At 32.0% G+C, this 14,599-nt stretch overlaps 1 protein-coding gene across 1 annotated transcript in view; it reads left to right on the top strand.

Annotated features, from left to right (window-relative positions):
* The window catches only part of LOC145260240 (uncharacterized), a 9,945-nt gene extending 5,476 nt beyond the window's left edge, over window positions 1-4,469 (top strand). The window contains exon 2 of the mRNA XM_080118066.1: window positions 519-4,469. Coding sequence (XP_079974192.1) covers window positions 519-3,029 — 2,511 coding nt within the window. The 3' untranslated portion in view covers window positions 3,030-4,469. The remainder of the gene's footprint in view (window positions 1-518) is intronic.
* The last annotated feature ends 10,130 nt before the right edge of the window (window positions 4,470-14,599 follow it).

Here is a 14,599-nt window from a genome sequence, read left to right as displayed (position 1 = left end):
TATATATATATTAAGTTATGAAAATATATGTATATTTTCATAACGTACTACCGAGCTTTACCTATGTATTGAGCACTGTTGAAGTAAATACTGAATAATTTACGTATAAAATTATATCTTTGGATATTAATTTATGTGATTAGATAAAGTAATCATATATATTTATATGTGCAGTTATATGTGTAATATATATATATATATATATGTGTGTGTGTGTGTGTGTGTGTGTCTGTGTGCGTGTGTAAAAACTTTTAAAAAATACAGACAATTTGTTTTTAAACCACATCAAAGTGCAAATATTTTATTTAAAAACTTATTTTATTTTTAAAAACATATTTTTCCCCTTTATAATTGAATTGCATCTTATTAATTTCTAACTAATTTCGGATAGTAAAATTTCCATCATTGAGAAAGTAGGTCTTTTAAAAGTAAAATGTCTGTTCCCACGCGGGATTGTTGGGAAGAACTCTTAATTGTAAACGTTTTTAGGCGCGTGACACCAGCACAAACGACACTAGCACAAACAACACAGCACAAACGACACCAGCACAAACGACACCAGCACAAACGACACTAGCAAAAACGACAATAGCACAAACGACACCAGCACAAATGAGACTAGCACAAACGACGCCAGCACAAATGACACTAGCACAAACAACACCAGCACAAATGACACTAGCACAAACAACACCAGCACAAACGACACCATCACAAACAACACTAGCACAAACGACAATAGCAAAAACCACACCAGCACAAATGACACTAGCAAAAACGACACCAGCACAAATGACACCATCACAAACAACACCAGCACAAACGACACCATCACAAACGACACTATCACAAACAACACCAGCAAAAACAACACCAGCACAAACGACACTAGCACAAACGACAATAGCAAAAACCACATCAGCACAAATGACACTAGCAAAAACCACACCAGCACAAATGACACTAGCACAAACGACACCATCACAAACGACACCATCACAAACGACACTATCACAAACAACACCAGCACAAAGTACACCAGCACAAACAACACCAGCACAAACGACACCATCACAAACGACACTAGCACAAACGACACCAGCACAAACGACACTAGCACCAACGACACCATCACAAACAACACTAGCACAAACGACACCAGCACAAACGACACTATCACAAACAACACTAGCACAAACGACACTATCACAAACAACACTAGCACAAACGACACCAGCACAAACGATACTAGCACAAACGACACCATCACAAACAACACTATCACAAACAACACTAGCACAAACGACACTATCACAAATAACACCAGCACAAACGACACTATCACAAACAACACTAGCACAAACGACACTTTCACAAACAACACTAGCACAAACGACACCAGCACAAACGATACTAGCACAAACGACACTATCACAAACAACACTAGCACAAACGACACTATCACAAATAACACCAGCACAAACGACACTATCACAAACAATACTAGCACAAACGACACTATCACAAACAACACTAGCAATAACGACACCAGCACAAACGATACAAGCACAAACGACACCATCACAAACAACACTAGCACAAACGACACCAGCACAAACGACACTAGCACAAACGACACCATCACAAACAACACTATCACAAACAACACTAGCACAAACGACACTATCACAAATAACACCAGCACAAACGACACTATCACAAACAACACTAGCACAAACGACACTATCACAAACAACACTAGCACAAACGACACCAGCACAAACGACACTATCACAAACAACACTAGCACAAACAACACTATCACAAACAACACTAGCACAAACAACACCAGCACAAACGACACTAGCACAAACGACACTATCACAAACAACACTATCACAAACGACACTATCACAAACAACACTAGCACAAACAACACCAGCACAAACGACACTATCACAAACGACACTATCACAAACGACACTATCACAAACAATACTATCACAAACAACACTAGCAGAAAAAACACTAGCACAAACGACACCAGCACAAACGACACTATCACAAACGACACTATCACAAACGACACTATCACAAACAACACTATCACAAACAACACTAGCACAAACAACACTAGCACAAACAACACTAGCACAAACAACACCAGCACAAACGACACTATCACAAACAACACTATCACAAACGACACTATCACAAACAACACTAGCACAAACAACACCAGCACAAACGACACTAGCACAAACGACACTATCACAAACAACACTAGCACAAACAACACTATCACAAACAACACTAGCACAAACAACACCAGCACAAACGACACTAGCGCAAACGACACTATCACAAACAACACTATCACAAACAACACTATCACAAACAACACTAGCACAAACAACACAAGCACAAACGACACTATCACAAACGACACTATCACAAACAATACTATCACAAACAACACTAGCAGAAAAAACACTAGCACAAGCAACACCAGCACAAACGACACTATCACTAACAACACTAGCACAAACGACACTATCACAAACAACACTAGCAAAAACGACACCAGCATAAACGACACTAGCACAAACGACACCATCACAAAAAACACTAGCACAAACGACACCAGCATAAACGACACTATCACAAACAACACTATCACAAACAATACTATCACAAACGACACTATCACAAACAACACTAGCACAAACGACACTAGAACAAACAACACTAGCACAAACAACACCAGCACAAACAACACTAGCACAAACAACACCAGCACAAACAACACTAGCACAAACGATAATAGCACAAACAACACCAGCACAAACAACACCAACACAAACAACGCCAGCACAAACAGCATCAACACAAACAACACCAGCACAAAAAACACCAACACAAACGACACTAGCACGAACGACACTAGCACAAACAACACCAGCTTAAGCAACCCCAGCGCAAACAACACCAACACAAACAACACTAGCACAAATATATTCTTTAAATAAATAATTCGAATTTTTTTTAAATAAAATATTTGCACCTTTTCATGGTTCAAAACCGAAAGTTCTTTAGAAGGACCGTTAATAAACTAAAATCTTAAAAAATAAACAAAGCTGTTTTGAAACCATGTAAAAGTGCAAGTATTTTATTAAATATATATATAGAGAAACATTAATTAGGTGTATATTTATATGTGTATTTCTATCTATAATATATATGTTATGTTATATTGTATATAGATATAGTACATATATAGTACATATATATAGTACATATATATAGCACATATATATAGTACATATATATATAATACATATATATACATATTACATATATAGTACATATATAGTACATATTTATAGTACATTGATATATATATATATATATATAGTACATACATATATAATACATATATATAATGCATATATATGTACTATATATATGCATTATATATATATATGTACATATATATATATAGTACATCGATATATATATATATATAGTACATATATATACATAGTACATATATATAGTGCATATACATATATAGTACATATATATATAGTATGTTGTTTTAAGAAAAGAATATATATACATATATAGTACGTATATATAGTACACACACACACACACACACACACACATATATATATATATATATATATATATATATATATATATATATACATATTGTACATATATACATTTATTTAACATACGTATTATATGCTTTATTTGTTGGCGGTATTGCTTTAAACAGGTAATATTACTAAAAACAAATTTATTAGTTTTGTTTGCACAAACCCCAGCTTAATACAGAATACACTGTAGCAAATCAACTTCAAATATTAACCAAGCGCATATACACATATAAATGTATACGTGTGTATGTATGTATCTATGTATGTATGTATGTATGTATTATGTATGTATACATTTGTAGAATAGGTTGTTTGCTAATTCCGAGAGAAATCTATAGGAGAATCCTTTTGCAAGGGTCCTTAGGTCAGCTTATTCCCAGAACTTCATATTTTCAAACATAAGTCCAGTATTCTGATTCATCAAGTCTAAAAAAAAAGAAGATAAATAATAAGCTCCTTATGTTCAGAAAAAAAAATTCACTTGAACACAGAATAAATTGTCACATTTTTGTTTGAAAAGAAGAAAAAAAATTCTAACGTGTATATACATACAACTCTGCCAAACTCCAAAGTCTTAAAAGTTTGGATTTTCATAACAAAGAAAATATTTGGAGATTCCCGAGTGCTTATTAAATATGTAAAAAAATCTCTGAATAAAAAGCTAAAGAAACTTTATCGACCTATTTTGAATTCTAAGACACCAACCCTATTGTACTAATAGTTATTGTCTTTATTGTTTTATTGTTTTTTTTTTTTTTTCAGAAAATCATGAAATAAAGAATTTATTCTTTTTATAACACAAGATTTCGTTCTTATTCAAGAATTATTTTGTTGATTTTGTTTTGCACAACATGTTCTAAAGCTGTAGTGTTGGTATGTATTATTATGCCTTCGACTTACGGCATATATATATATATATATATATATATATATATATATATATATATATATATATATATATATATATATATATATGTGATGAAAATAATGGAAATAGTATTCCGACAAAATAGAGAAAATAAAAATGTGTTCATCAACGTTTCGTCTTTATTTCGAGACTTCCTCTGGATGAATGAGATTAAGAAACCAAAAAATATACCAGTACAAAATATTTTAAAATGTTTCACGTGCACAGTGTGACGCAGTTCTATTTCAGAGAAACGGAAAAATGATATTGGAAATTCAAAAAAGGAGGGGGAGGGCTAGCGCTGTTAAAGAAAAGGAAATTTTAGAGACGTCATACAGTCGTTAATGTAATTTTAAAACTATGAACGCAAAAAAAGATATATCTGTTGAAATTCAAATATAAGTTTGTAACAGAAATGAAATGAGTGTTTTTTATGTAATTTATTGATTGAGATTATGTGGTAATTATTACAGGGGGTGTTGAATGGTGTGAGAAAGTTAACCTGTGTCCACAGTTAAATAATGTTCTTTTAATAAAAGTTTACTTATTAGTGGCGCTATGTTATAGAAACCTCCACGTTGTTTAATAGTGCTTGAAATTGCGATAAGCGCAGATTCAAGAAGTCTCCGGCGCGGTTTATTTGAAATAAATTTAACTACTTTTGCTTTTGCAACATAACCACACTGTTGACTTTAAACAATTTATGTATATACTATTTATGTATATAATACATATGCATATACTATATATATGTATATACTATATATATGTATATAATATATATGCATATAATATATATGTATATAATATATAATATATATGTATATAATATATATGTATATAATATATATAATATATATGTATATAATATATATGTATATAATATATATCTATAATATATATGTATATAATATATATCTATAATATATATGTATATAATATATATGTATATAATATATATGTATAATATATATATATATAATATATATGTATATAATATATATATAATATATATGTACATAATATATCTGTATATAATATATATATAAATATATGTATGTAATATATATATAATATATATCATTCAACCACGGTAGTGGTTGAATATATGCTTAAGTCCGAAATTGAATGAATCGAGACACATTCAATATAATATATATATAATATATATGTATGTAATATATAATAATATACATACATATATTATACATATATATTATATACATATCTATATGTATATACTTGTTAATACTGATGATATATATAGAAACATACATATATATGTATATAATATATATGTACATAATATATATGCATATAATATATATATATATGTATATAATGCATATATATATATATATAATATATGTGTGTATAATGTATATGTATATAATATATATATGTATATAATATATATGTATATAATATATGTATATAATATATATATGTATATAATATATATGTATATAATATATATAATATAATATATATGTATATAATATATATATATATATATATATATATATATATATATATGTATATAATACAGCGTGACCTCCCCAAAAAACAGAGGACATGCAATTGTTTTTCTGAGCATTTTACAGTCAACGGCGAAAAAAGGCCAAAGACCCTAGTGTTTTGATGTGATATTTTGAATATAATAAACGAGTTATGACGAAAGTTACATTTCATTTGGACAAAACACGAAGAAACGGGGCCTAATTAGAGTCGGGGCCCGTTTTTTTGGGTCACCCTGTATACATACATATATATATATATATATATGTGCATATATATATATAAGATATATATAAGATATATATATATGTATATAAGATATATATGTATATAATATGTAAATGTATATAATATATATGTATAAAATATATATATGTATATAATATATATGTGTATAATATGTATACATATGTATATATTATATATGTTTCTATAATGTATATGTACATAAAATATATCTATGTATTATATATATATGTATATAATATATGCATATGTATATAATATATGTACATAATATACATATGTATATAATATAATATATATATATGTTTATGTATATCATATATATATATATGATATATATATATATGTATGTATATATATATATATCATATATACTGTGCCCCACAAAAGTTTACAATACACATTTGAAACTTTCAGTGTGTGTATTTCTAGCTTGATGTAATTGAAAGTAAGATAGGAACAGTGAAAAAAAATAAAAAAATAATTTAACACAACGCGAAAAGAAAACTCAATAATTAGCAACGGAAAAGTTTACAACACATATCAAATTTATATTAATAATTTTATTCTCATCTTTGTTAGTTGTTAAACTGTATGAGAATAATAGTCCGCAATAAATAAATTAATATAAACACTACTCATCTCAATAATGAATTCCAATTAAAATAATATATATATCAAATTCATTAGGTTTCTTAATAATTTTATGACAGTTTATTATGGTAAAATGCTTAGAAGCTTCATTAATTTTCATGAATATTCAACAGTATTGAGACCGGATCTCACCCCCATATGAACTCTTCAGATCCTATATAATCAGCTCCTAAGGCTGGTACGGTGGGGCGAGATCTCAACGGATATTATACCTCAGGGAGCGAGATCTTACTGATACTTGCAACTACTACTCTTTATCTTTCTCTATATCCTTGTACCTTTCCTTAATATACTTGCAAACCACCTACTACGTGTTTTCCCGTGTCGTTCTTGTGAACCCAACTGATCCCCACAACAAATAGACATCGAAGTAAGCAATTAGTAAAACTATTGCGTCATTCTTTATCTAATAACCGTATTGTAAGCAACCACATCATGGGAAAGAATAAACAGATTGGTCAAGAGCTTAGAAAAAACGAATCGTAAGTCTTTATCAAAGAGGATTGGGATATAGAAAAATATCCAAACAGTTTTTGAATTCTGTTGGAACAATAATTCGGTACTCGAGGTCTCACAAATCAACCGTTCCTTTGGCCAGATCAGATCGTCCTCGAAAATTAACCAAACGTACTGAAAGGTTATTAACAAGGAAGGTTATGAATTCGCCTAGAATTACTCTTGGAGAGCTGCAGAAGGACTTAGAAAACAATGAAATTAAAGTTAGCAAGGACACAATCAGTAGAAACCTTCACCTTAAAGACATCTTCTCTAGAGCAACAAGGAAAACTCCCCTTTTTAAGCCAAATCATGTTCGTGCTAGGCTTGATTTTGCAAATGAGTATGCAAGTAAGCCTCTAGAGTTTTGACATAACGTGCTTTGGTCAGATGAGACCAAAATTGACTTGTTTGGCACTCCAAAACACTGAAAATTTGGAGCAAAAAAAGGCACTGAATACCAGTCAAAAAACACCATTCCTCAATTTGGAGGAGGATCCATTATGGTCTTGGATTGTTTTAGTGCAGGAGGTGTAGGAAAAGTTGAAATAATAAAAGGAAAAATGAATGATGGAGCACTTTATAGGAGTATCTTGGGGAAACCCCTTTAAGAAAGCGTGAAGTTGCTCAAATTGAAATCAGACTGGATCTTTCAACAAGATAACGAACCAAAAAACACTGTGAAACTCACACAAAATTGGTTTAATTCAAATAAAGTGAATGTTTTAAAGTGGCCTAGTCAATCTCCCAATCTGAACCCTATAGAGAATTTATAGGGAGAATTGAAATTATGGGTCCATAGAAGAGAACCTTCAAGTCTGTGAGAATTGGAGAGAATTTGTGTGGAAGAATGAATAAAATAACACAAGACACATGTAAGAAGTTCGTAGGAGATTACTCAAAACGTCTGTATGCTGTAATCAACAATAATGGTTATGCTACAAAATACTAGATATTATTTTGTAAATGTGTTATAAACTTTTGTGTTGCTAATTATTGAGTTTTCTCTTCGCGTTGGGTTAAATTATTATTTTTTATTTTTCCCACTGTTCCTATCTTAGTTTCAATACATTTTCTATGTTTATAAAAGTTTCATTACCATTTGGAAGCTAGAAATACAAAATCTGAGAGTTTCAAATGTGTATTGTAAACTTTTGCGGGGCACTGTATATAATATATATATGTGTATATTATATATATATATATATATATATACACTTGTGCCCGATATTATTCATACCCCTCGGATCTTTGAGATTTCTATAAGAATATTGCTCAAACCAGAAGATAGACAATATTAAAGGGATTTCAAACAATAAATCAAGCATAAGCATTTAATTTAAACTCAACAAATAAATAAATTATGCAAGTTTGAAACATTATACTAAGAAAAACAATAATGGCACTAGTTCAAAATTATTCATACCTCTCTTACTAATAGTCAATAGAATGCCCTTTATTCTTAATAACTGGCTGTAACCGTTTTGGATATTTATCAACAAGATTTTTACAAGCATCAACACTGATTTTTGACCATTCTTCAATGCAGTAGTTCTCCAAATCCCTCAAATTTCTAGGTTTCCGCTTTTTAACCTCAGTTTTCAATATGTGCCAGAGGTTTTCGATAAGGTTCAGGTCGGGACTCTGGCTAGGCCATTCCAAAACATTAATTTGATTATCCTCAAACCATTTCTTGACTATTTTGGCAGTATGTTTTGGATCATTATCCTGTTGAAGGACCCAGTTTGGTCCTAAATGGAGCTTCTCCGCATCCTGTCTAATGTTTTTCTGGAGTATCTCCAAATATTGCTCCTTCTTCATGGTTCCATCTATCTTGACCAAACTACCTGGACCACTAGCCGAAAAGGAGCCCCAAAACATTAGGCTACCACCACCATGTTTCACCGTGGGTATGGTGTTCTTTGGGTTGTAAGCTTCTCCTTTCTTCCTCCAAACGTAAGAAGCATCCATATGGCCAAACAATTCAATTTTTGTTTCGTCAGTCCACAAAATACTTGAGAAAACGGACTCTGGAGAATTAACATGGGTCCTAGCAAACTTTAGACGTGCTGCAAGGCGTTTTCCGGTGTGCAATGGAGTCCTTCTTGGTCTTCTTCCTTTCAGACTATTTTCATGCAGAGTCCTTTGCAATGTTTGCCTTGATATTTTTATGCCAGAAGACTCCAGATTTTCTAAAATGTCCTTAGTAGTGGTGGTTGGATTTGCATTAACACTTCTTACAATATTCCTGGTGGCTCTAGCTGACAGTTTCCTTTTCCTTCCTCTGCCAATCAAGTTGTTTGTTGTGTGGTGGCTCTGGAATTTTTTGATGATGCTCTGTACTGTTGCTGTAGGGACCTCAAATTTCTTGGAAATTGACTTGTAACCTAAACCATCCTTATGTGAATTCACAATTTTAGTCCTAAGATCATTACTAAGCTCTTTTTTCTTCCCCATTCTAATAATTTTTATTCTTTTTTTGGTTTTCAGTTGATATCATTTTAATTTCTGAAAAATGCAAAAAACGAAATGAAATTAATCAAAGGTTGTATAAAAGCATTCAAAATAAGAATCAAACAGGAAACAAACAGTCAGAAACTCGATTAATACTGAAAAAATAAGGGGGTATGATTATTTTTGAACATTGCAGATTTTATAAATAGCTGTATATTTCTTTTATTACAAGTATCCCGAGATTTTAAAATGACGAAAATGATCAGAAGAGGTTTATTAAGAATATGTATCAATATGGACGTAAACAATAAATTCTTACAAAGTTACACCTAATAAACTCAATTTTCAAGAGGGGGTATGAATAATATCGGGCACAAGTGTGTATATATATATATATATATATATATATATATATGTATGTATGTATATTATATATATGTGTGTATATTATATATATATATATAAGTATGTATAATACATATATATGTATATTATATATATGTGTATATTATATATATATATGTATGTATAATATATATATGTATATGATATATAATATATATATATATATATATATATATATATATATATATATGATATATATACACCCCGTGCCAGAAGTATATGCAAATCGATATTTATGTTCTAACTCCGATAGTTTTCTATGAAAAATTGTGAAATTTAGCACATTATACGGCAACACTAACACAAGCGCAGATCTAAAATTTTAAGCTAATCTGCCCAGTAATAAACAATTGACAGCTATTTTGCCGATTTGCATTTTTCTCAGCGTGCCAGCTTTATATGCAAACCAATGCTAAAATACGTGAAGTGCTAAAAGATCAACGAAATATTGATTATTCTAGGAATTTGTAAATTGAGAACAACAATAATAAAGAACAAACAACTTCAATATGGTTTCATCGTACAATCAATATCTTATATAATTGCCATTTTTATTATTTTTATTGACAAGAGCAAAAAGCCTTTTGGCCCATTGAAGATGTCAAACTTTCGATTTCATCTGATGAAATGTCTTTGGCAGCAGTCAGAATAGCATTCCAGAGGTCATCCTTGGAGTTGTACTGCCTTCCGCCGGGTAAATATTTTGTTTCAAGATGCTCCACAGATTTTCAATGGGATTTAAATCTGGAGAACATGCTGGCCATCAAATTATTTTCCCATGTCTGGCAAAAACTCTCTCCAAATATTCAGTGGCTATCCTTGCAGAATGAGACGGTGCATTATCATGCATGAATACCATCTTTTTCCGGAATGCGAAATTCTTCTTCTTGTGCCAGGGTTCCAAGTGTTCCTTAATGAAGTCAATGTAGAGTTTGGCGGTAATTTTCACTCCATCTGCGACTCTGAATGGTTCTACCAGCTCATTGCCAATGATTGCAGCCCAGAACATCACACCACCACCTTCTTGTTGACGCCAGGTCCTTTGGGAACGTAGACTCTCATTATGATACCATCCTCCCCTCCACCCATCGGGTCCATCAAGGGTCGCTCGACACTCATCGGTGAACAAAACAGTTTGAAAATTTACCTTCATGTAATCTCTTGCCCACTCCATACTTTTTTCTTGTGGATATCCTTCAATTGAGGACGGACCTCTGCCTTTCTAAATTTTGCAATCGTCCTCAGGATACGGCAACGAGTTGATTTGGGCACATCAAGAACACCGTCTTTTTCAAAAACTTGTTTGTTAGTTTCAAGTAGGTTACGGCGAACTTCTCTCTTGAACTTGTTCATTGTTCGACGTGACAGATATGATTTCTTACGAATTTTCCCTGTCAGAACGTCCGTTGAAAAGTTGAGGGTTAATACAATATTATTTGATTGTACGATTATCACGGTGTAATTGTTTGGCAATTTCTAAGGTGGAAATCTTATTATGGAGCCTTTGAACAATTTTAGACTTCTCAGCTTGACTTAAAGCACCTTTACGTCCCATCTTGCATATAAAGTTGGCAGGTTGAAAAAAAACTGCAAGTCACCAAAATGGCTGCAGTGTGCTCGCTATTGCGCAGATCAGCTTAAAATTTTATATCTGTGCATGCGTTACTCTTGCCGAATAAGGTGCGAAGTTTCATGAATTTTCATTGAAAACTATCGGAGTTAGAAAAAAATATCGATTTTCATATAATATAATTCTGGCACTAGGTTATATATATATATATATATATATATATATATATATATATATATATATATGTATGTATGTATATATATATATATCTCAGGTTGACAAGAAAGTTCTTGCGGTTTTTAACTCTTAAATTCAGATGAACATATCTCGGCTAAAATAAGAATATATTGATCAAAATTAGCACTATCAGTATCAACACACTTTTTCCAACGCAAAACAAGTGTATTTATGCTAGTAGCGTAAAAAAAATCTCGTGTTCTGGTGGTGATAAAGTCGCTGAAGACGTTTTCAATATCGATTAAATTTTTTAAGCATTTCTTACGCAGAAAGTTGTCGAGATGCTTGAAAAAGTGGTAGTCGGTAGGTGAGAGGTCTTGAGAGTAAGGCGGATGAGGCAGAGTTTCGTAGCCCGATTTGTTCAACTTCTGCAGAGTCGGTTTAGCAACGTGCAATCGAGCATTATCGTGGAGGAGAATTGGACTTTTCCTGTTGACTAATGGTGGGTGTTGTTGTCGAAGTTCTTGATGCATTTCATTGATTTGTTGGCAGTAATTTTCCGGCGTATTTAAAAATATAAAAGTTCCGCAACAACCTTTTTCTCAACCTTATAACACACACACACACACACACACACACACACACACACACACACATACATATATATATATATATATATATATATATATATATATATATATATATATATATATATATCGGAAGAAAGTTCTTACCGATTAATATTAGCAATATTATATATATATATTATATATGTATATTTATTTACCAGTGGTGAAAAAACCGGACTAGAGTGCTCAATGTGTAGCCAGAGCAGTATATAGAAAATTTATTACTGTGAGTCCAGAATGAGTTTACAAATTGTTTCAGCTAGAGGAAAATCCTCAAAGAGAGGAAAAATCCAACTAGCATCGTCAGAATTCATAGATGGACTCATATATATATATATATATATATATATATATATATATATATATATATATATATATATATATATATAGTCATCAGCATACAGTACTGTTTCGCTGTTTCACAGCTCATCAGTGCGGCTACACAAGCAACTACCTCAAGCCAGGATCGAAACCCGACCGCCCAAACGATAGTCGGAGCTTAAAACCTTTACGCTATTCGGTTGCTGCTATGCGAGTAGTGAATTAACAATATTTTGATATTGTCCAAATACCTAAGCTCAATTTGTTTACACAAAGAGCATCGCTTAATGCTGTAATGGTAATTTGTATATCACTTCCCAATATACTCAACCCAAGATAGGGAGCATTATAGTAATTCCCATACAGTACAGTTTCGCTGGTTCACAGCTCATCAGTACGCCTAGACAATCAGCTACCTCAAGTCAGGATAGCATGGATAACCAGCGTTTCCAGGGTCGATATGAAGTTCGATTTGGCCACACCTGCTATACTAAGAATATTGAGCGGCTTTTCATTATTATATGCCAACTCCATCGTTACCCCAACAAAAATTTCAAAAATAAAAGAACAAATGAAAACACGAAAATGTAATCTCCACCACCCCCCCCCCCGCCCCCCCCGCCCCTCGCCGAAAAAAGCAGAAGTACGTGACAAACTTTCCACCAGATATTTCGGCAGAGGGGATACCAAAAGGAGCTATTCACTGGATATTGAACGCCTTTTTATGACTATATTCCAGTTTAAGCGAATTTCTTTTATGCTACCTCAGTCTAAAAAGATTTGTTCTTACGTTCTGTTTGTCAGGTTTTCCTCCCCTCCTTTGCGGTAAGGGTTCGAGCCTGCCTTCCTACTACAACTTTTTTTTTTTTTTTGCTCAACATACACATCAAAACACCCGGGCAACGCCGGGTGTAAATGCTAGTCTATACGTCTATCAATTCGGTTTTCTTTTGTGTATCGATATTCATATTAAAAACCCTATTTTCTATTTATTTAATGTATTTATTTGCTTCCCCACCAAAGCAAATTAGGCGCAAGGCCGTTTTTAATGTGGGGTAAAAACCAGCTCCCCTAAAAGTAGGCAAAAAGGGGGAACTCTGGTTACCAAAAATAATAATTGTCCCAATATAGAGGGTTTCCCCTCCATTGACTGGTACAAATTATCTTAAGTGCAGCATCTGCAGAATAGAGACTACACTTTGATCCCGACCCCCAGGCCAAGAAAAACAGAAAAAAGGCAATTATATTCATGCAGATATTCTACATGATTTATCCTTGCATAATATTTGCGAAAAAAGTTTATAGTAAACACAAAATTGTTTCCATATATATTTATGTATACGTATATATTTTTGTTAAACAAATCTATCTATCTACACTCCTATAAATTCGTGTTTCTTTTGTGTGTATTGATATTCATATTAAAACCCTCTTTTCTACATATTTAAAAAGAAAATACAATTTTCTTATATATGGGTGATGGAATTGCATTCACTAGCAAAAGATCTAGCTAATTTGCATATTCTTTTAAACATTCATTTTAATTAATTCCCTATTA

This window comes from Euprymna scolopes, chromosome 36, assembly GCF_053919585.1.
Source record: "Euprymna scolopes isolate OS-2025 chromosome 36, ASM5391958v1, whole genome shotgun sequence".
Lineage (NCBI taxonomy): Eukaryota > Metazoa > Mollusca > Cephalopoda > Sepiida > Sepiolidae > Euprymna > Euprymna scolopes.
This window is presented reverse-complemented; position numbering and strand designations above follow the sequence as displayed.